The sequence below is a fragment of the Carcharodon carcharias genome, chromosome 1 (assembly GCF_017639515.1).
Source record: "Carcharodon carcharias isolate sCarCar2 chromosome 1, sCarCar2.pri, whole genome shotgun sequence".
In the NCBI taxonomy this organism is placed as follows: Eukaryota; Metazoa; Chordata; class Chondrichthyes; order Lamniformes; family Lamnidae; genus Carcharodon; species Carcharodon carcharias.
The window spans coordinates 123,117,856-123,141,453 of record NC_054467.1 but is presented as its reverse complement, the minus strand read 5'-3'; the positions used below and the strand labels follow the sequence as shown (position 1 = coordinate 123,141,453).

Here is a 23,598-nt window from a genome sequence, read left to right as displayed (position 1 = left end):
CATTGACCATCCCAGTCCTAATAATATACTTGCAGAAAGGCTTTTTATTGCCCTTTATGCATATTGATAATTTTTGCTCATAATTTCTCTTAGCCTTTCTATTCTCCCACATTCTTTCTATTTATCCTGTCTTTTTCCTGTTTATCTGTTCTCTAGGTATTCTTTTCCATTTGTCTCAAATTTAGTCTAATCTTCCTATTCGTCCATAAAAACAGCCGTCAATTTTTTTCATTAATAAAATGTGTAGCCATTCTGTGTCTTATATAAATATTTCCCATTAGTCATCTACGCTTTTGTTAGATTTTCCTTCCATTTAACCTGGACACAGTCCTTTTCTTATCTCCCTACAGTTTGCTTTTTTTTCCAATAAGTACCCTTGTCATTGACCTTTTTTTCTTTTCTATTCTTACACTATATCTATTATTTTGTGACAACTCCTTCCCAAATATTCTCCTACTTGCTCTGCTTCATCACCCAGAACTGGGTCAGGTAGTACTTTGTTTATTGGGGCAGGAAGATATTGATAGAGAAAATATTGCACTGCAAATAAAAACCCTCCTCTTTGTTGGTTCAGCCCTTTTCCCTATCCCAGTCTATTATTAGATAACTAAAAATCAAAGCTTTGCAACATTTGATCCCAGAAAGATTTGTTGCTCTAAAGTAACCTGTCTGGAAGCCTAATAGAGCAGGTGGAACTTGCTCAAAGGAGCTGCACAGATTCAAATCTCAGTTGAAGTTGCAATTTTGATTTCTGACTTTTAGGTTAGGAGACCAGTGTTTCACTTCCAAAATTTCTAGGCTAACAAACTGTCAACCTTTTACTTGACTGATAATTTTAATTAGGATTCAATGTTAAACTAACATGGATCTTTGAGGGAAGAAAGCATTTGGGCATTGCATATTAACTGCAAAGCTTAGCTAAGGAAACATTTTGTTGCATTATTGTGGTGAAAAAGAAATTGTTGCACTTTGATGCTAGACTGAGCAAATCGGATCGGGACTCCAAGCCAAAAGCCATCAGTAATTGGATAAATCACAAATAAAGCAATCAGAGGCGGGATCATAGGAATATGGTCACCTCCAAGTTCCCTTTAAAGCCCCCGAAAAATGATACATTTAGAAAGAATCTGCAAAAGTTAGTCTTTATTTTGAATATCATTAACCCTCAAGAAAATAAGCAAAATACAAACAAGGGTAGCTTATGATGTGAGTGAGCGAAAGAAGTGGCTGTTGAAAACATCTGCAGTTGTTGAGTGTGTGGAGTGAGGGAGAATAGGAAGAGACAAAGAGATTGTGAGTAAAGAAACCCTGTGCCACACCTGCTGCAGTATCACCAGTGGCTGTGGCCTACTCCATGCCCTTTCCCATTATAGCCAGGACAGCCTCTTCAATGGAGTCAGGGTGTAAGATTGGCTCTTCCTACTATGGTAACGGCTCTTTGTGTGCAATATTCTCCTGCAAGGAAGAATGATGTATTGGAGGAATTTGGAGAATGTGGCTGTGATCATGGAAGAGCTGCTGGTGCGTGTGTGAGGCGTGAGCTGTGGCTAAGCAAGAGATGTAATATTGTTGACTGCGTGAGTATGAGGAGAAGGATGTTTAGTGAAATGCTACACAGTGATTGTGGGACAGTGCCGAGTATTGGGGTAAGCATTATCAAGAATGGTTTGTGTCTTGTAAGTAATTAGGCTTTCAGTGGTGCAGCTGTGATGAGAAAATATTTTAGCAATTATTTTAACTTAATAAATCCAATTGATTTTTATCCCTTTTTTAAATTAATTATTCATGGGATGTGAGGGACTCTAGCTAGGCCAGCATTTATTACCCATCCCTAATTGCCCTTGAGAAGGCAGCATCAAGGAGCCCTGACAAAACTGGAGGAGTCATTGGGAATCAGGTGGAAAACTCTCTGCTGGTTAGTCATACCTAGCACAAGGGAAGATAGTTGTGGTTGTTGGAGTTCAATCACCTCAGTTCCAGGATATCATTGCAGGAGTTCCTCAGGGTAGTGTTGTAGACCCAACCATCTTCAGCTGCTTCATCAATGACCTTCGTTTCATCCTAAGGTCAGAAGTGAAGATGATTGCACAATGTTCAGCACCATTCACAACTCCTCAGATACTGAAGCAGTCCATATTCAAATACAGCAAGACCTGGACAATATCCAGGCATGAGCTGACAAGTAGGAAGTAACATTTGGCCACAGAAGTACCAGGCAATGACCATGTCCAACAATAGAGAATCTAACCATCTCCTCTTGACATTCTATGGCATTACCATCACTGAATACACCACTATCAACATCCTGATGTTACCATTGACCAGAAACTGAACCGGGCTAGCCATATAAATACTGTGGCTACAAGAGCAGGTCAGAGGCTAGGAATCCTGTGATGGATAACTCACCTCCTGATGCCCCAAAGCCTGTCCACCATCTACAAGGCACAAGTCAGGAGTGTGATGGAGTATTCTCCACTTGCCTGGATGAGTGCAGCTCCAACAACACTCAAGAAGCTTGACACCACCCAGGCAACACACTTGGTTGGCACCCCAAGCACAAACATTCACTCCCTCCACCATCAACACACAGTAGCAGCAGTGTGTACCATCTACAAAATGCATTACAAGAACTCACCATGGTCCCTTAGACAGAACCTTCCAAACGAATGACCGTTACTCTGAAGAAATTGTAATACTTTATTCTGGGAATAACACTGTCATACTTATGTACTGGAACACAGGTTGTTGGGGGTTGAAAATATGGTAATTGGAGTAAGAGCCAGAGTGACTGCAAGAGTCTAAAACCAACAGTAAGAAGTAGTTTTGATATGTTGATGAACCAAGAAGAACTTTATTCAGAATTTTACATAAAGCAATAACAGGAGTGGTTTTGAACTGAGTTGTTTTAGTTCAATATGCAAGTTATAAAAGGTGTAAGCAAGTAAGGTAAAGATAGGGTATGTTTGTTTTTTGTTAAGTCTAAGAGCCAGAGTGAAGAAACAAGTTTCATCAATTCTGGGAAGAAGACATTTCTGAAGAGACTGGTTGAGACAATAGAGAAATCGAAAGGAAGGAACACATTTAAGGAAATACTGAAGCATATGTGAGGGGGAAGCTGCTTAGATCTTCCAGAAGACAACAGGATAGCTGGTCAGAACTCCAGAAGACAGTGTGAACAAGGCCAAACCTGGAGAACCAGTTGCTGTCAGCCTCAGAGGACCCTCCAGAAAAAAGGCACAGTGTGGTAAAAATTAACGGAATTCTATAGATTTTAAAATCTATAAAGATAGTTGCTGAACAGAGAAGGTGAAGGTTAGCTCTGAGGTAGCTAAGATAATTTGGAGCTGTTTTAAAGTACTGTTTACTGTGTGAAGCCATTCTTGTGTTTAAGTGTAATTGTGTTTTGTTTTTGCTTTTAAAAAAATAAACATTTACTCTGCTATAAAATCATCACAAGTAGTCGGGGACATCCTTTCCTGATTTCAGAACCTCTCCTCTACCCATAAAAGTTGCAAAAACCGTTTTGGTAGGTGTTTTGAGTTTCCCTTTGGGATTTGGGCAGCTTGGCATTTACCATTAGCCATGCCATAACACTATCATAAGAAGACAAGGGCAACAGACACATGGGAACACCACCACCTGAAAATTCCCCTCCAAGCCACTCACCATCCTGACTTGGAAATATATCACTGTCACTGGGTCAAAGTCCTGGAACTCCCTCCCTAACAGCACTCTGGGTGTACCTATACCACAGGGTTTGAGAAGGCAGCTCATCACCATCTTGTCAAGGGCAATTAGCGATGGGCAATAAATGCTGCCTAGCCAGCGATGCCCTCTTCCCATGAATGAATAAAAGAAAAGGTGGTGGTGAGCTGCTTTCTTGAATTGCTATAGTCCATTTGGTGTAGGTACACTCACAGTGCTGTTAGGGGTACACTCACAGTGCTGTTAGGGATGAAGTTCTCGGATTTTGTCCCAGTGACAGTGAATAATGGCGATATATTTCCAAGTCAGAATGGTGTGTGGCTTGGAATTTCCAGGTGGTGGTGTTCCCATGCATCTGCTGCCCTTGTCCTTCTAGATGGTAGAGGTTGTTGGTTTGGAAGGAGTTGTCTAAGGAGCTTTGGTGAGTTCTTGCCGTGCATCTGTGTTTCAGCTGTGTTCTTGGGGCAATGTTCCTGGCATTGATGTTGTTACAACCTAGATAGGAGGAGTGTGCAGTTTATCTAGCCCCACTAGTCCTCAGGTGCACAATTAGTTTAAAAGTTTATTTCACTCACCAAGATGACCAATGATTTACTTTTACCACTGTTAGACCCAGAATAAAAGAAACTTTAACTAGGCTTCTTTCAATAAGCTCAGAATGACTGAGTTATTATAAAACAAAATTCAGTTTTTAAAACAAGTTGCAAGAACTGGTTAACACACAATTTGTAACCTGGAAGTGTAACTATCTATCCCTCTTAAAATTCCCCAGCACACACACACACACACAGACAGACAGACAGACAAAGGACAAAAGGATAAGGTGCCTGCAGAGATGGGAGCTGGAAGAACAATTTATTAAAAAAGGATAACATTTGCAGGGTTTTGACACTGTCGATCTGGAGCTCCCTCATGTTGAAGGCAGATCGCTAGTCCCAGGAGGTTCTTACCATTGGAGCTTCGGCATGGAGGAAAATAGAGCCGGATCAGTCCTTCTTAACTCAGCCTCTTGGGTTTCCAAAGACAGACAAGTTCCACTGAGATGAGGATTCCTACCTGGCACTGATAACCACTCTATTTCAGGCAAGGCAATGGGAGTGTGAGCTGGACAGCTTCAATTTCACAGTTCATTCCCAACTGAGTTCAAAAAAGCAAGTTCAAAACATAAAGCTCCTCCGTCAGGTGATTTCCAACAAATCACCAGGCCTTTGCATTTAAACAGTTTTTCACATCAATTAGAGTGACTGCAGTTGAAATAGCAAAGAGCTCTCCTCCCCAAGTGTCATGCCGGTCCGGTGATTCTTGGAAAAGGCACGTTTACCCATAGTCAAAGGTGAACTTATGAAATCTTAAAAAAAAAGTATCCAAATAATGCAATGTCCTTCTAATTTGTAAAAGAAAATACAGTTCCTAAAGATATATGTTTCCCAACAGAATCCTTAGTGATCTCTTCCCACTGCATCATAAGTAGATATCGACAACGTTTCCAGTCTCTCTAGGGACTAAAGAATGTCCCTCCTCCTCTCTATGGCCTCCACCACAACACTGGAGATTCTTGGTATCTGTGCACTCTCACTTTCAGCCATTTTGTCCAGAAATTGTACAATATTTGTAGCCAGAATCCACCTCCCTTTAAGAGGTGCTGGCTGCCTTAGAGTAGCATCTGGCTTCCCAGACAGACGTCCAGCCTGGGTGGTGCTAGCTTTACACATGAATCATTCTAAATCAGCAGGTCGCACAAATGTTGCTTGCTGCCTGCATTGGTACACACTAGCACGGTTAGTCCATGTATCCCACACCCTGCGCAACACCACGCACCAACCACCCCCCACCCCCCCCCACCCGCCCTCCGCGACCCTCACCACCTTCCCCATGCTCTAGTTTTCGAGCACAATCTGATTTCTAGCCTTTGGCTTTAAGTGAAGGCAGCCTTATGGGGAACAGTAAGATGTTATTATTTACTCATGATCTATTTTCTTATACACATTAGAAGAGGCTTCCTTGGGCACAAATCATTGCCCGGACACAAACCAGGAAAATCTCACCTATAATTTTTATTTTCCCTTACAAAGGTAACAAATTCATCGCTCTTGTTTTTTTTTAAACATGTTATTCTGCTGACTGAATGCACCATCTGCCAGAAACAGCAAGAAAAAAATTTTCAGAGGTTACAATTATATAATATACAACCATCAATCATTCACTGCTTTATTTATCAAATTTGTCATTGCAGTGTTGAGTTTAAGTACTTTTTATAACTTCGATGGTATATGGTCCAAAGCCAAATTTGGACTCCATATTCTGACTATCACAATATATGAGTTTCTGGGCTAAATCTTACAAAATAAAACTCTACTCTTCTATTTCCCTCATTGTTTATGTCTCATTGCACATTGGAAAATTTCAGAAAACTCACTCCACATCTTCTACAACTCTCAACAAGCTGGTACAAGCCTGCTTTAGCATTCATTAAGACGGTTGACATGAATGCTGTGGGGCATTGAATGTGGCCCTTTTGGATTTACGTAATTGGATATTTTGGGATTCAATGGGGATAATTATAACCTCACGACCACCACCAGCCCCCCCACCACCACCACCCCGCACCCCCCACCCCCACCCACCCCCTCCCCCCTCCCCACCACCCCATCATGATGGGTGGCAGTGGGGGTTAAAACTAAAATCTGACATCAATCCACCTACTTCAGATTTTAATGGAGGAGGGTTGGGTGGCGGGCCCTCAAGAGGCAGGTCAGACATTAAAATATTATAAGGAATCTTTGCGTCTCCATTTTAACATTCCTTTTAATTTTAAAACCTGCAGACTGGTTTTCTTGGACCTCATAAAACCTGCCTGCCTAAGGGAGATGTAACAGATTGCATGGATTAGACAAGTGTCTTTACAGTACCGCTTGTGGGCTAAATGGAACAGCAGTGTTTTCCCCAGCCCAACAAGCAAATCTCTAAACCCTCCCATGATCTGACCAACCTCTGCCAACCCCCTCAACTATCCCCAACTTTCCGACTTAACTCCTTGCCAACGTCAGATTCCCAGCTGCAGACTGGAAACCGCACCCACACCCCCCACCCCCACCCCCAGCCCTGCCCCCCCCCGGCTGGCTTTGGATGGCAAACAGAATTTTTCAAAATCAGGTCCTGATGTTAAATTTAGCAGAGCCTCCGTGAAACCTGTACTTCCGGGTTTCTTGGCTGTTAAACTTTTCCCTGCACTCTTCACACCTATCTATTACGTTTGGGATGATCGTTCTTAAAATCATTGTTTGTCTGCTTGATGGTGAAATATAATCCATCTCATAGTCACTGAAACTTAGAACAAACTTCAGTTCCAAATCTGTACCAATTTATTCATCAAGGAATGTAAGACTTAGTGAAAAGATCATGAGGAGTTACTTTATGAATTAACATTCCAGATGGGCATGTTGTGAATTGGGTTCAATTTCTCCTCCCATTGATTTTCTGTTCAATAAAACTAAGTGGGAGCAGGTGCCTATGTCTGAAATCCCAATTTGCACTTATGCATGCAAAATTCTGCACTGGGAGTGCAAATACATTAAATTATTCCCACTGCTCTTACATATATAGTGGATTTGGCATAAACAATGTTTTGGGAAGTTGCAAGATGTATTGTTTGATAAGGAAAGGATTATGTAGTGCAATAGATGCTTATATTTTAGCTACTATTGGGAATAAAGAGCTGGTTAAAAATAAAGAAACTATTGTAAAATATTAAATGGGTGGGGGGGGGGGGGTGGGTGGTGGGGGGAGGAATTCCAGAGATGCTAAAATGAATCTGAAAAAAAACTACATGTTGGAAAGTTTTAAACTAATTTCAAAAAATTATCAAAAAATGAACAGAAGTTAAAATAAATCAATGTGAAATCAAAGCAAAGGGTACAGGAAAAGACCAACTGGTGCACCAAGCCCATCCCTTCCATACATGGTGCTTCCTGTACACAAATCTACACAATCTCCTGGGATAGGCAATGAAACAGAAACAACCTTAAGCCAATTTAGGAAAAATTCTTGGAAATTACTCTCCAATTGCCATTGGTAATCATACTTCATGTTCTAAATACAGCTGTAGGAACTTAACAAGATATGTTATATTTCCTGTCCTGTAAAAACAGATATAAAGTATGTCTTTAAGAAGTCTGCCATTGCTTTATTCCCCATTATAGCCACACCTGCACCTGCCTTTAATGGGCCCACAGTCCTTTTCTACTCTTTCCCTCTCAACGTAGTTATAAAAATATTTGCTTTGATATGCCTTGTAAGTTTCTTTCATATTCCATTTGAATCCTTTTGCTGAATTTTCCTGCTTGGGTTGTGATCCCAATGTTGGCCTCCATTCTGGGTAGGAACCAGGAAGTGGCCATAGTGGAACATTGGTCGCAAGCTTCCAGGAGGCAGCCAGTTAAGAAGACGTCTCTGGGAACCTTGTCCAATTAATGACAGCAGGCGGACCAGAGATACAGGAGGCTCAATCTATACAGAGGGCCTGCAGTGATGTCTGGTCGGCAGTCCCAGTGGCAAAGGTGGGTGCTGCTGAGGCAGTCGGGTAACTGCAAGGGTGCCTCAAAATGGAACAGTTTTCTGCAACATCCCTCCACAGGATGGCTTGCAGACATGGCCATGGCCATCACATTCCAGTGGACCTGTGCTGAGGTAACTAAGTAAGACCCAACCCCGAGGCTGCTACTGGTTAGGCTGCCTCCAAGCTGCCATTGGCCACCTTACTCTGTGGGGTGCCAATCTGATGCTGAGAGGGTCCCTGTGGTTTCCTCCTGCCCTCCACGGCCCTTAATTGGCCTAATTGGCAACCTCCTGGTGCCGGCATGTAGCTGATGCTGCAGTGACCCATGTCTGGAAAAAGCGCTTGGAGCATTGGTTCTCCAACCTGATGGGCCACTTTTAGAATTTGCTTCCAGCGCCACTTCCGTGGGGCTAGGAAAATTCAGGCCTTTGTTTCACTTGTGTAAGCCTTTTCTATTAGCTTGATATGGTCTCTTAGAATCAGACAAACTTACAATACAGGAGGAGGACATTTGCCTGTGTTGGATATTTGAAGGAGCAATCGTATTTAGTTCCAAACCACAGCTTTTTGACAATACATTGTAAGCTCCCCATCCTTACGTACTTGTCCAATGGTTTTAAATACACAACTCTGGTTATGGGCCCACTCACCACAAGGAACAGTTTTTCACATCAATTTAATCAAAACCTCTCATTCTGTTGAAAATCTCTGAGCTCACCTCATAACCTTCCCTTTTCTGAGGAAAATAATCCTAACTTTCTCAACTCTCTTCATAACTGAAGTCCCTCATCCCTATTAACATTCTGGTAAATCTCTTCTGTACACTTTCTAAGGCCTTTACATCTCTCCTGAAATATGATGCCCAGAATTGTCTACAATACTCCAGCAAAGGCCTAACCAATGATTTATAAATTTCTAGCCAGATCTCTTAGCGTTTATATTCTATGCCTCTATTTATAAATCCAAGTAATCCATATGCTTTCTTAACCACTTTAGCAACTTGTCATGACACCTTTAAGGATTTGTGCATATGGACACCAAAGTCTTTATGCTCATTATACTTTTCAAAATCATGCCATTTATAGTATACGGTCTTTACACATTAATCACCCAAAGTGCATGACTTCACATTTCTCTTACCACATTTGAACTCAATTTTTCTTCTGTACTCCTGTTGTTCCTATCTAGCAGCATTTCCCAATCATCTCTCCAAAATCCTCTCATATTCCTAAAAATTTATTTGATTAGTACATAAAATATTGATATATAATTTGTAAATAGCAAATGTTTTATATAAGGTCTTCAATATAGACATAATAGTTTCGCGAATGTTATATTTGTGTGAGTTTGTTTATATAGTGGGAGAAAGGTAATGTTATTTGTATTAGGGGCAGTGTCGCAGTCAGCGAATCAAGAGGCAGGAAGTTGGGCATAAGGGTAACTTCACTAATTCTGTGGGAATCATGCTTGACAATAATGTGTGCCAGAGAATTAATTGTGAACCTATCTACCACTTGTACTCCCTTAATGTGCAGTTTTATGGGCGTATGAGTATTGGAGGGTATGACTGGGAGCACAGGTGTGCTGAGTGGTAATGTTGACATAGTCTGGGTTTAGCAGTGTTGAGAAGGAATAAGCCCAACAGTGTATGCATTGCAAATTTACAGGGCTGTTGATTGCTGTGATGCCACCAGTGAGATTTGCTGCTGACTGGTTCGACAACACCACCATACCTTTTAGCACTTTTAACTTAATGAAACATCCTAAAGTACTTTACAGAGACAGGTAGTAGGTTTTTTGAAAACGTTTAAAGGAAAAAGAGGTAGCAAGGCTGCAAAGCCTAGGGAGAGTATCTGGATGCTCAGCTGTTGAGGATGGCAAAGGAGTGAGATTGCAAAGGCAAATCAGAACATACGGCCAAAGAAAATTGAAAAGATAGGGAGGGTTGAAACCAAAAGACGATAAATAAAACAATTTTTAGCTCATTGACAGGAATTTGGTAGAAGCTAGGGGACAGTTAGAAGATGAGGGGAGGCCAGGTGATGGGTCTAATGCCCGACAGGTGCCAATACTCCCATCACATCTCCAGAGCTAAGGGGGCCAGAAATCAGAGGAATGGCTACAAGATGTGGAAGTAGTGAGAAGTGGCAGCTTGGGTCGGGGAGGAGGATCTGGTCAGGGCAGATCGGGGGCGGGGGTGAGAATTTCTTAATAAAATTCTGTCACCAGGGATTAGGGAAAATTCTATTCCTTAACATAAATACTGTCAGTATATGAATTTAACAACACACAACAAAGGCAGAGATGCATAAATCAGCCAAAATTATTTAAAAGAGATAAAAAGTCTTTGAAAGAAGAAAAATCAATTAACTACATTTTTGAGAGGAAACCTTACCACATTATAGAGCTGCGGTATAATTAACCCGGATCAGGTAGTACTAATATTAAACTAACCTTCTGCTGAGCTTGGCTCACATTACCCTCAGTTGACCTGACGTTGGGCTTGGTCTACACATGGAAGTGAGGTAGCACAACCGGGAGGAAGCGACTGCTCATGGTTGGCTGATCCCAATCCTCACGCATATTGTTTCTTTGGTAGCTCCATTTCTCAACTGCGTTCATAAACATTATATATATTCTTGTAGTTTTGTAATAAAATGACTTCAAAGAGGAGCGAAGGCGAATGGCAGGGGCTGGTGAACGAGGTGAGTTTTCTTTAAATGAATCAATATAAGGAAATGTCATCCAGCCAATTGCGGGATTATGTTTACTTGTTCTGACAGGACAGTCTGCCAGTTACAGCGTTAATGAATAGACGTGATTAAGTGTAAAATCTAGACTTTAATCCAGAACCCACAGCAACCGATAAGGCTGTGGCTTTACTTCCTGTCACTGGTGCTGGGAGCCACGGATCACAGCCACATCTGAGCGTGAAGCTGCGGCACTTTGTGCGCCTGAGCTTGGACCTGCCGCAGCTCGTGCAGCTGAGCATGAGCATCTCCGGGCCGCGTTCCCGGATCCGGCTCTGATGCTCCACGTCAGGATTCCTGATGCAGCCAGTACGCATGGGCACAGGTAGAAGATGGGATAATGTCCCACTTCTGCATTATCAATTGCATAATTTATCCAAACACCCGACACATATCATTGAGACGGTCAGCGCCGGCATCATGGGCAGACAGTGTAAATTTCAGGAGCTGTATTTATTATTATTTTGTGAAAACAACAACAAAATAAGTTGTCTGAAAGATAAAACCATTGTCAGGACTGCTTGATTTCTTTCCCAACTCTTGTCCTCCTGCTGACATGGGGAAAATGTTTGTTCTCCCTCAATTAGTACCAGACTTTGTCAGTGTAGCAACCGTCATCATTTTTCACTGAGACAACACCAGAAGCATGAACGAGACGTATTGGGGAGAGGGAAGCCCTTGAGGACTAATTGTTTGTTGATGACGAAAGTGTTTAGAAAATCTTAAATATCACAAGCCATCTGATTGAACAGCAGAATATGCTGCAACTGAGTAGTGATTAAGGGGATGGATTTGAAATCAATTGGGTTTTCCTCATGCAGGTTTGAATCCTGTAGTCTATGCTTCTCATTATTAGAAGTGTGAGGTGATATACTTTGGTACAAAGAACATGGAGAGAGAGTATAAAATAAAAGATACTATTCTAAAGGGTATGCAGGAGCAGAGAGACATGGGTGTATATGTACGTAAGTCATCAAAGGTGGCAGGACAGGCAGAGAGAGAGAGAGCTGTTTCTAAAGCGTACAGTATCTAGGCTTCATTAATAGGGGCATAGAGTACAAGAACGGGGAGGTTATGATGAACTTATGTAAGACACCGGTTATACCTCAGCTGGAATATTGTGTTTAATTCTGGGCGCCACACTATAGGAAGGATATGAAAGTATTGGAGAGAGCGCAGAAGAGGTTTACGCGAATGGTTCCAGGGATGAGACACTTCAGTTCACAGAATCACAGAAACACACAGTGCAGTAGAGGCCCTTCGGCCCATCAAGTCTGCACCGACAGATTGAGGAAAGATTGGAGAAGTCGGGACTGTTTTCCTTGGAGAGGAGACTTGATAGAAGTTTTCAAAATCATGAGGTGTCTGGACAAAACAGTTGGGAGAAACTATTCCTGCTCATAAATGAACCGAGAACCAGAGAGCACAGTTTTAAAGTGTTTTGCAAAAGAAACAAACGCGCGGTGAGAAAAACCTTTTTCATACAGTAAGTAGTTGGGGTTTGGAATGCACTGCCTGGAAATGTGGTGGAGGCAGGTTCAATTGAGGCATTCAAGAGGGCATTGGATCATTATTTAAATAGAAACAATGTGCTGTGTTGTGGGGGAAAAGGCAGGAAATTGGCACGAAGTTAAAATGCTCAGTGAACCAGTGCAGACACAGTGGGCTGAATGGCCTCCTTCTACACCATAACAATTCTATGATTCTGTGGGGGTGAATGTCTAATCTTGTTCCTATGCTACTGTGAAGAAATGAATTTTCAAAGCCAGACTTTTAACAAATTGTCCAAATTTAAAGCTTAGAGTTTCCAGCTGTTTGCTCAAACACTGAATTCTTGCGTCTAAAATCAGACAGAGTTGAAGCCAGTCTCAAAGCGTTATAAAATGGTTTTACAAGAGCTGAAAAATACATGTAATGCAGTTCATCCATGTTGCTGTGAACCTAGATTTTGTAAATAAGGTGTGTTAAAAACATGGTTTCACTTGTGCCAGCTGGCCACACATTGGGTCAAGGTTTTCTCTTTGTTATAGAATTGTAACTTTTTATAAATATGGTTGAGCTCATTTCACATAATGCAGGGAGGATATATCCTTCTACTTGTTGGTCTTGGGTTTTTCAATGAAACTTTGAAAACTGTCATACATGCATGGGCATATCACATTGCTTCATGTTAGTGATGCTCCATTAATCCTTAATTCACTATGCCGAAGTTTTTTCCCAAACCAACTTGTCTTTCTACCTCTCACTCTGCCTTCCTTCAGAATCTCATTGTGCATTCAGTCGGCCTTTATGTTGCATTTTCCATCTCTGAATTACTGGTTATCATAATTTTTAAACTATGGAGGCCTGTACCTTAGATTAAGAGACTGGGGGAGGTGAAGGCTTAGTGGTATTGTTGCTGGACTAGTTATCCAGAGACCCAGGTTAATGCTCTGGGAACCCGGGTTTGAATCCCGCTACGACAGATGGTGGAATTTGAATTCAATAAAAATCTGGAATTGAAAGTCTAATGATGACCACGAAACCATTGTCGATTGTTGTAAAAACCCATCACTAATGCCCTTTAGGGAAGGAAATCTGTCGTCCTCACTTGGTGTGGCCCACATGCGACTCCCATAGCAATGTGGACGACTCTGAAGTGGCCTAGCAAGCCATTCACTTGTAACAAACCACTACAAACCGACAAAAAAGAAATGAAACCGGACAGACCACCTGGCATCGACCTAGACACGGGAAATAACAATGGCAATCTCAGCCCTGTCGACCCCGCAGCACCAGGCATACCGAAACATGAGGTGTCAACTTGGTGAAGCTATAACACAAGACTACTTGCGTGCCAAACGGCATAAGCAGCAAGTGATAGACAGGCTAAGGGATCCCACAACCTATGGATCAGATGCAAGCTGATCAGATTTGAAGGGGATTCAAGATTGCCCCTTGAATCACTGAACCCCCCACTATCAACATCCTGGGGGTTACTATTGACCAGAAACTGAACTGAATTAGCCATATAAATACTGTGGCTACAAGAGCAGGTCAGAGACTAGGAACCCTGTGACGAGTTACTCACCTCCTGACTCCCCAAAGCCTGTCCACCAACTATAAGGTACAAGTCAGGAGTGTGATGGAATACTCTCCACTTTCCTATATGAGTGCAGCTCCCACAATACTCAAGAAGCTTGACACCTTCCAGGACAAATCCAATCGTGAATGGTGGTGGACAATTAAATAATTCACTAGAGGATCTCCACAAATATCTCCATCCTCAATGATGGAGGAGCCTAGCACATCAGTGCAAAAGATAAGGCATTTGCTATAATCTTCAACCAGAAGTGCTGAGTGGATGATCCATCTTGGCCACCTCCTCCAAAGGTCCTCAGCATCACAGCATCACTCCATGTGATATCAAGAAACGGCTGTTTAGTGCAAAGGCTATGGGCCCTGACAATATTCTGGCAATAGTATTGAAGACTTTGCTCCAGAACTTGCTGCACCTCTGTTCCAGTACAGCTAAAATGCTGGCATCCACCTGGCTATGTGGAAAATTGGCCAGGTATGTCCCGTCCATAAAAAGCAGGACAAGTCCAATCCAGCTAATTACCACTCCATCAGTCTACTCTTGATCATCAGTAAAGTAATGGAAGGGGTCATCAACACTGCTATCAAGTGGTAATAACCTGTTCACTGACACCCAGTTTGGGTTCCGCCAGGGCCACTCAGCTCCTGACTTCATTACAGCCTTGGTTCAAACATGGACAAAAGAGTTGAACTCCGAGGTGAGGTGAGAGTGTCTGCCCTTGACATCAAGGCAGCATTTGACCGAGTGTGGCATCAAGTAGCCCAACAAAACTGGAGTCAATGGGAATAAGGGGGAAAATTCTCGGCTGGTTGGAGTCATACCTAGCACAAAGGAAGATGATTGTGGTTGTTGGAGGTCAGTCATCTCAGCTCCAGGACATCACTGCATGAATTCCTCAGGGTAGTGTCCTCGGCCCAACCATCTTCAGCTGCCTCATCAATGACCTTCCTTTCATCATAAGGTCAGAAGTGGGGATGTTCACAGGTGATTGCACAATGTTCAGCACCACTCACAACTCCTCAGATACTGAAGCAGTCCATGTCCAAATGCTGCAAGACTTGGACAATATTCAGGCTTGGACTGACAAGGTGGCAAGTAACGTTCATGCCAGACAAGTGTCAGGCAATGACCATCTCTGACAAGAGAGATTTGAAGGGGATTCAAGATTGCCCCTTGAATTACTGAACCCCCCACTATCAACATCCTGGGGGTTACTATTGACCAGAAACTGAACTGAATTAGCCATATAAATACTGTGGCTACAAGAGCAGGTCAGAGACTAGGAACCCTGTGACGAGTTACTCACCTCCTGACTCCCCAAAGCCTGTCCACCAACTACAAGGTACAAGTCAGGAGTGTGATGGAATACTCTCCACTTTCCTATATGAGTGCAGCTCCTCCAATACTCAAAAAGCTTGACACCTTCCAAGACAAAGCAATTGGCTTGATTGGCACCACATCCACAAACATTTGCTCCCTCCACCACCAATGCACAATAGCAGTAATGTGTACCATCCACAAGATGCACTGCAGGAATTCACAGAGGCTCCTTAGACAGCACCTTTCAAAGCCATGACCCTACCACCTAGAAGGACAAGGGCAGCAGATAAATGGGATCACCACCACCTGGAAGTTCACCTCCACGTCACTCACCATCCTGACTTGGAAATATTATCACCATTCCTTCACTGTCGCTGTGTCAAAATCCTGGAACTCCCTTCCTAACAGCACTGTGGTGTACCCACACCACATGGACTGCAGCGATTCAAGAAGGCAGTTCACCTCCACCTTCTCAAGGGCAACTTGGGATGGGGAATAAGTGCTAGCCCAGCCAGTGAAGCCCACATCCCATGAATAAATGAATAAAAAAATACTAGAGCAGCCCCTGTTATGAGTTATGAATCCTGCATAATTTATGCTAATCAGTAAACAAGTGAATCCACATAACTTTTGAGAGATAACCACCATCGAATTGTACTGGTTTCTTCTGAAATAAATGTGTTTCTGTGGGATACATGCTTTATTTTTGTGTTATTAAATAAAAATGAGGTATACATGCACAATAGTGATGGAATCTTAAACAAAAATAAAAATACCTGGAAAAACTCAGCAGGTCTGGCAGCATCTGCGGAGAGGAACACAGTTAATGTTTCGAGTCTGTATGACTCTTCAACAGAACTAAGTAAAAATAGAAAAGAGGTGAAATATTAGCTGGTTTAAGGGGGGTGTGTGACAAATGGAGCTGGATAGAGGGCCAGTGATAGGTGGAGATTACCACAAGATGTCATAGTCAAAAGGACAAAGAGGTGTTGAAGGTGGTGATATTATCTAAGGAATGTGCTAATTGGTGACATTAAGGGTAGGAAGCAGGACGAGCGAGGTACAGATAGCCCTATTGGGGGTGGGGTGGGGGGAATGGATCGAAATAGGCTAAAAAGTAGAGATAAAACAATGGTTGGAAATACATTTAAAAATAATGGAAATAGGTGGGAAAAGAAAAATATATATAAATTATTGGAAAAAAAGGGGGATCGGAAAGGGGGTGGGGATGGAGGAGAGAGTTCACGATCTAAAATTGTTGAACTCAGTATTCAGTCCGGAAGGCTATAAAGTGCCTAGTCGGAAGATGAGGTGCTGTTCCTCCAGTTTGCGTTGAGCTTCACTGGAACATTGCAGCAGGCCAAGGACAGACATGTGGGCATGAGAGCAGGGTGGAGTGTTGAAATGGCAAACAACAGGGAGGTCTGGGTCATGCTTGCGGACAGACCGAAGGTGTTCTGCAAAGTGGTCACCCAGTCTGCGTTTGGTCTCTCCAAAGTAGAGGAAACCGCATTGGGAACAACAAATGCAGTAGACTAAATTGAGGGAAGTGCAAGTGAAATGCTGATTCACTTGAAAGGAGTGTTTGGGTCCTTGAGGGCCCCCAACCGTGTCCAGCCCATCTCCTGCGCATCCGCCCTTACACCTTCCTCTCCCTCCCAGAACCATGATAGGGTCATGATACCTACTGGAGTTTAGAAGAGACAGAGGGGACTTGATTGAAACATATGAGATCCTGAGGGGTCTTGATAGGGTGGATGTGGAGAAGACGTTTCCTCTTGTGGGAGAATCTAGAACTAGGGGTCACTGTTTAAAAATAAGGGGTCACCCTTTAAAAATAAGGGGCCGCCCAATTAAAACAGAGATGGGATGAATTTTTTTCACTCAGAGGGTTGAGTGTCTTTGGAACTGTCTTTCTGAAAAGGTGGTGGAAGCAGTCTTTGAATATTTTAAGGCAGAGGTGGATAGATTCTTGGTAAGTAAGATAGGTTAGCGGGGATAGGTGGAATGCAGATTTCAGGTTACTATCAGATCAGCCATGATCTTATTAAATGGCAGAGCAGGCTTGAGGGGCTGAATGGCCTACTCCTGCTCCATGTTTGCATGTTCCTATGTAAATATAAATATTTAATTGCATATCAAAGAGCATACATAGTAGGATAAAGCAAAAACAGGAATCTATGTCAGATGCTGCAAGTTCAATACTGCAGAAAGCCTAGAGGAGTATAGGAAGTGCAAGTGTGAAATTAAAAAGGAAATTAGGAATGTAAAGAGAGCACATGAAAAGACATTGGCAAGTAAAATCAAGGGAAACCCAAACATGTTTTATAAATGAATAAAGAGCAAAAGGATAACTAAGGAAAAGTTAGGGCCAATTAGTGACCAGAAAGGAAACCTAATGTGGAGACCTAAGATGTGGGCACAAAGCAGGTGGGAATTCACACAGATGTTAAAGTTAAGGAGGAGGAATGTAGCTGCAGGAAGATATAAATGAACTCCTCAGATGTGCAGAAAAGTGACAAATGAAATTCAATCCATAGAAGGATGCTTTTGGGGAGGGCAAACAGGGTTGGGGAAAACAAAATAAATGGTAGAATTCTGAAAAGTGTTGAGGAACAGAACCTTGGAGTGCATGTCCATTATGTAGCAAGACAGACGGATATGTGGTCAAGAAGGCAAACAAGGCACTTTCCTTTATCGGCCGAGGCCTGGAGCAAAGAGGTTATACTAGAACTATATAAAACACCAAGAAGTTCTGATGAAAGTTCATTGACCTGAAATATTAATATTGTTTCTCTCCACAGATGCTGCCTGGCTTGCTCAATATTTCCAGCATTTTTTGTTTTCATTTCAGATTTCCAGCATCTGCAATATGTTACTTGTGTATAAAACACTAGTTAGACCACAGTTGGAGTGCTGAGTACAGTTCAGATCACTGCATTATAAGGATTTGATTGCACTAGAATGTGTTCAGGGGAGATTTATGAGGATTTTGACAGAATTAGAGAATTTTAACTGAGGGAAGAATAGGTACACTAGGGTTGTTTTCTTTAGAACAGAGAAGGTTAACTGAGGTGTAATAAAATTATGAAGGGTCTAGGTAAGCTCTTCCTATCCACTCTATGTCCATTAGAAGAGAGGTCAATATTAGGGGATATAGATTTAAAATAATTCATAGAGAGAGTAGAGGGGAGTTGAGATGTAATTTTTTTTCACCTACAGGGTTGTGGGAATCTGAAACTTACTCCCTGAAATCCTCATCATACTTGGATATGGACCTGAGGTGCCCTATCCTAAAGGCTACAGACCAAGACCTGGAAGGTGGGAAAAGGCCAGATAACTTTTTTTTGGCCAGCACAGATACAATGAGTCAAATGATCTGCTGTGCGCAAATGTTTCTATGCATAACTAATATTTATACAGAAAATAATATTTGTGTTGTGCGACAGGGACTATGTGGATTTTTTACATAACACAGGAGGGGGTGGAAGGCGGGATCTCAGAAGCAAAAAGGTTGAGAGTCTCTGCACTCATCACCATTGTAGGTAACAACTAATAAGTTGGGGAAGATCTGTGCATGACGTGGTGGGGCATGAATTTTATTTTGCAGATGATTTCATTATGATTGCTTGTGAGCATTTTTAAAATTAAGTTTTATATTTCATTGAAGTTATTCTGGTTTGGGGTGACAGGTGTTTAAGTTTAAATAAAATCCTGACCTGTGTTGACTAATGGTTGCTGACACGATGAGTGCGTGGCTTGCTCTTTTCCCCAGTTGCTGATGGCTTGTGAAAATGGTTCCAATTGGGTTACCTCGTATACATGAAATAAATTCCATATTTACACTACGTGGGATAGGAACATGAGAACATGAGGAGGCCAGTTAGCCCCTTGATGCAGTTCCACCATTCGGTGAGATCATGCCTGATCGGTGACCTACCTCCATATACCCACCTTTGCTTCATATTCCACAATACCTTTAATTTACAAAAATCTGTCTGTTTCAGAATTAAAATTAATGATCGATTGAGCATAAATCACTGTTTGCAGAAGAAAGTTCCAAACTTCTACCACCCTTTATGTGTAAAAGTGTTTTCTAATTTCACTCGTGAAACGTTTGGCTCTAATTTTTAAACTATGTCCCCTGAATCCTAGACTCCCCAACCAGCAAAAATAGTTTTTCTATCTACCTTATCTATTCCCTTAATATCTTGAAAACATCAATCAAATTGTTACTAACCTTCAAAATTCCAGGGAATACAATCCTAATTTGTGTAATCTCTCCTTGTAATTTAACCCTTGGAGTCCAGGGATCAATCTATTGTTATCAGAAACTATTAATCATTTTGCATCATTAGCTTCAGTATGTTTCCTTAGTTAAACTTTAGTTGGTGCAGTAACTTTTAGTGATTGAGAGTAACCTAAAATAGTCATGTGACAAACAAGTGATTCCATGGGTTCATGCCGAGGAGGAGCTGTGCAGTGAATTGAAGAGTCATGCGGACTCGAAACGTTAACTGTGTTCCTCTCCGCAGATGCTGCCAGACCTACTGAGTTTTTCCAAGTATTTTTAGTTTTATTTTTGTTTCTCATTGCTCCCTCCTGGATCATTAGTTATATATTTACTCAGTTACTTGGTGTATACTTGCCAGGCACCATCATTTAAAGGAATAGCATTGCTTTTTTAATTCATTCATGGGATGTGGGCTTTGCTGGCTAGGCCAGGATTTATGGCCCATCTGTAGTTGCCCTCGAGAAGATGGTGGTGAGCTGCTGCTAGGCCATTCCAGAGTCAGCCACACGTGGGTCTGGAAAGGTAAGGATGATAGAGTTTCTTCCCTAAAAAGCAATAGTGAACCAGATGGGTTTTTACAACAACATGGTTATCATTAGACTTTTAATTCCAGATTTTTATTGAATTCAAACATCTGCTGTGGTGGGATTTGAATCCAGGTCCCCAGAGCATTACCCTGGGTCTCTGGATTACTAGTCCAGTGACAATGCCAAACACCATTGCCCCCGCCCATTAGCTTTAGGCTAATTCTGCCTCAGTGGAGCTCACAAGCATATAAAATTTAAAATGTATTATGACCTTTCCAACAAGTATCTTAATGACTTATTTACATTGCAAGGTGACAAATTTGTTGTTGATGATAGGTGTTTCAGTGATGGCTTGTTAAATGGTGTAGAATGGCTTAATCACTACTTGGTTTATAAGGTTAAAGAGTTGGTCAATAATTTCTACAAGTTAGTGAGTTTGTTGTCAAAAATAGTTAGTTGCTTTTATAGGGTGTCAACATTGTTACCATTGTAGCTAAGTTGACTGCTGAAAAATACCAGAAAGAGTCGGTATTTCTATGACAAAAATGAGTTGTCAATAGTTGCTTCCAGCTGTACTGTGTTTTTTATGCTACCTAGCTTAATATAAATCATGACTTGAAAGTAGGCTGCTGAACTACCTTCTTGGCTTCATGTTATTAGAGCTTATTGTGATTATATATAAGAGACACTAAGGGCATAATTTTGAGATACAGACTATTTAAAAAAATATATATAATTGTTTTGCTTGGAGACCTCTTGACTCAACAACAGCATTTATTTGGTGGAAACTACAGCAAAACCTGGATTTTGTCTCAGCAAAAAAGAGAAAAGATGGTAGTAGGCAGAGGGAGAACTAGCTGAAGAAAAAATGATTCTTGTGAATTAATGTCCAGTATTTTTTATTTCAATTTTCTCCCCTTTCCCTAAGGCCTTTACTCCTTCTTGGGACATTGTTTTTGGATGCCCTGTACCTGGCCCTCTTCACTGTATGAGTCAAGGCAGTGATGTCTGGATTCTCCTTTTTCTGACAGGGTAGTGGTGAGTTGGGATTTTTGCTCGGCTCTTAACACCCCCCCCCGCAACACCACCACCACCACCACCACCAACTTGTGACACCCCTCTCTTGATTGGGGACCGTTTTATATCCAGGAAGGGTTCCTGGCAGGATTCCAGCACCAAGATGCTCTTACTAGGCACCCTCCTGTTTGTGACACTGAAGCCTAATGCCCTTATTTCAGGAACAACTGTCAGGTTTCTGCTGGTAGCCCCAGTGAGAACAGATGAATACTGTATAGTATTGTGGAAAAACTGGCTCTCTGCCAACCCTGTTTTCTGTTGGGCCATATTGAGTGACAGTGATTAGTGCATGCCGAAATTAGTCGTGTTGCTGAGTCAAGTAGTGCTTGTGTAAGCAGGGAATGGGAGGTGAAACAAGGGCAAGCTCAATAATAAATGCCATAAGCTATTATTTCACAATTGAGGGAGATTACACAGCTCTCAGTTATTCCTGAGTTATACAGGACTTTTCATTTGTGGCAGGAACAGTTCACTGATAAATTTCCTGTTTGGAGTTTTATTTATTTAAAATCATCGAGTGACAAAGCAACACCAACTTGCATTTATATAGGGCCTACGACATAGGAAAATATCTGAAAATGCTTCACAGGAGTGTTATCAAACAAAGTGTGATGTTGAGCCACGTAACAAGATGTTAGGACAGATGACCAAAAGCTTGGTTAAAGAAGTTTTAAGGACTGTCTTAAAGGAGGAAAGAGATGCAGAAGTGGAGAAGTTTAGGGAGGGAATTAAGAACTTAGGGCCTCTGCAACTGAAATCACGCCTACCAATGGTGGAATGATTAAAATCAAGATGTGCAAGAGGCCAGAATTAGAGGAGGGCAGAGATCTTGAAGGGTTATAAGGAGCAACTGTTGGAAATAGGGAAGAGTGAGGCCATGTAGGGATGAGAATTTTAAGATCGAGGTGTTGCCAGAGTGGGAGCCAATGTAGGTCAGCGAACACAATGGTGATGGATGAATAGACTTGGTGTAAGTTAGAGTACTGGCAGCAGAGCTTTGGATGGCCTCAATTTTAAGCAGAGTGGAAAATGGTAGCATGGCCAGGTCAGCCTTGGAATGGATAGATAGATAGACAGACAGACATACATGGCATGGATGAAGAATACAGCACAGAATCAGACGATTCAACCCATTGTGTCTGTGTTGGTTCTAATTAGTCCCATTCTGGTGCCTTTTCCCCATAGATCTGCAATTATTTTTCCCTTCAAATCGTTATCCAATTCTCTTTTGATCTGCTTCCACCACTATTTCATGGGTGGCATATTTCATGAGCAATGACCATCTCCAACAAGAGAGAATCTAACCATCGTCCCTTGATGTTAATGGCATTACTGTCACTGAATTCCCCACTATCAACATCCTGGGGGTTACTGTTGACCAGAAACTGAACTGGACTTGCCATATAAATACTGTGGCTACAAGAGCAGGTCAGAAGCTAAGGATCCTGCAGCGAGTAAGTCACCTTCTGACTCCCAAAGCCTGCCCATCATCTACAAAGCACAAGTCAGGAATGTGATGGAATACTCCCCACTTGCCTGGATGAATGCAGCTCCCACAACAATCAAGAAGCTTCACACCATCCAGGACAAAGCAGCCCACTTGATTGGTGCCCCATTCACAAACATTCACTCCCTCCAACACCGATGCACAGTAGCAGCCGTGTGTACCATCTACAAGATGCACTGCAGGAACTCACCAAGACTCCTTAGACAGCACCTTCCAAGGCCACGATCACTACCATCTAGAAGGACAAGGGCAGCAGATAAATGGGAACACCACCACCTGGAAGTTCCCCTCCAAGTCACTCACCATCCTGACTTGGAAATATATCGTCGCTCCTTCACTGTTGCTGGAGCAAAATCCTGGAACTCCCTCCCTAACAGCACTGTGGGTGTACCTACACCACGTGGACTGCAGTGATTCAAGAAGGCAGCTCAGCACCACCTTCTCAAGGGCAATTAGGGATGGGCAATAAATGAAGCCCCTCATCCCAGGTACCATTCTGGTGAATCTGCTCTAGATGCTGCCTTAGGCATTGAAATTCTTCCTAAAGTGTGATGCCCAGAAATGAACACAATACTTCAGCTGTGGCCCACCCAGTGTCTTATAAAGGCTTAGCATAGCATCCTTGCTTTTGTACCCTGTGCCTCTGTTTATAAGACCAAGGATATCATATACAGTACTTTTTAAACAGCCTTTAACCTTCTCAATTTGCCTTGTCACCTTTAAAGATTTGTTTCAGTACACACTCCGCACCGCACCCCCGGCCTCCTGGCAAACCACCCAGCAA

At 42.1% G+C, this 23,598-nt stretch overlaps 1 protein-coding gene and 1 long non-coding RNA gene across 7 annotated transcripts in view; one reads left to right on the top strand and one right to left on the bottom strand.

Annotated features, from left to right (window-relative positions):
• Positions 1 to 2,010: 2,010 nt before the first annotated feature.
• On the bottom strand, positions 2,011 to 10,829 carry LOC121282272. 2 transcript variants are annotated; one of them, XR_005944028.1, is made up of 3 exons: positions 10,715 to 10,829; positions 9,401 to 9,488; positions 2,011 to 2,061 (listed from the first exon to the last, which is right to left on the bottom strand). It is a non-coding gene; the product is annotated as an uncharacterized LOC121282272 (long non-coding RNA). The 2 variants fall into 2 exon arrangements; XR_005944027.1 differs by lacking the exon at positions 10,715 to 10,829 and adding an exon at positions 10,656 to 10,688.
• Positions 10,829 to 23,598, top strand: part of ccdc149a (coiled-coil domain containing 149a) — a 168,086-nt gene continuing 155,316 nt past the window's right edge. For all 5 annotated transcript variants that reach the window (XM_041195894.1, XM_041195885.1, XM_041195875.1 and 2 more), the window contains exon 1: positions 10,829 to 10,965. In XM_041195894.1, the coding sequence (XP_041051828.1) occupies positions 10,918 to 10,965 (48 nt within the window). In that variant the 5' untranslated portion in view covers positions 10,829 to 10,917. The remainder of the gene's footprint in view (positions 10,966 to 23,598) is intronic.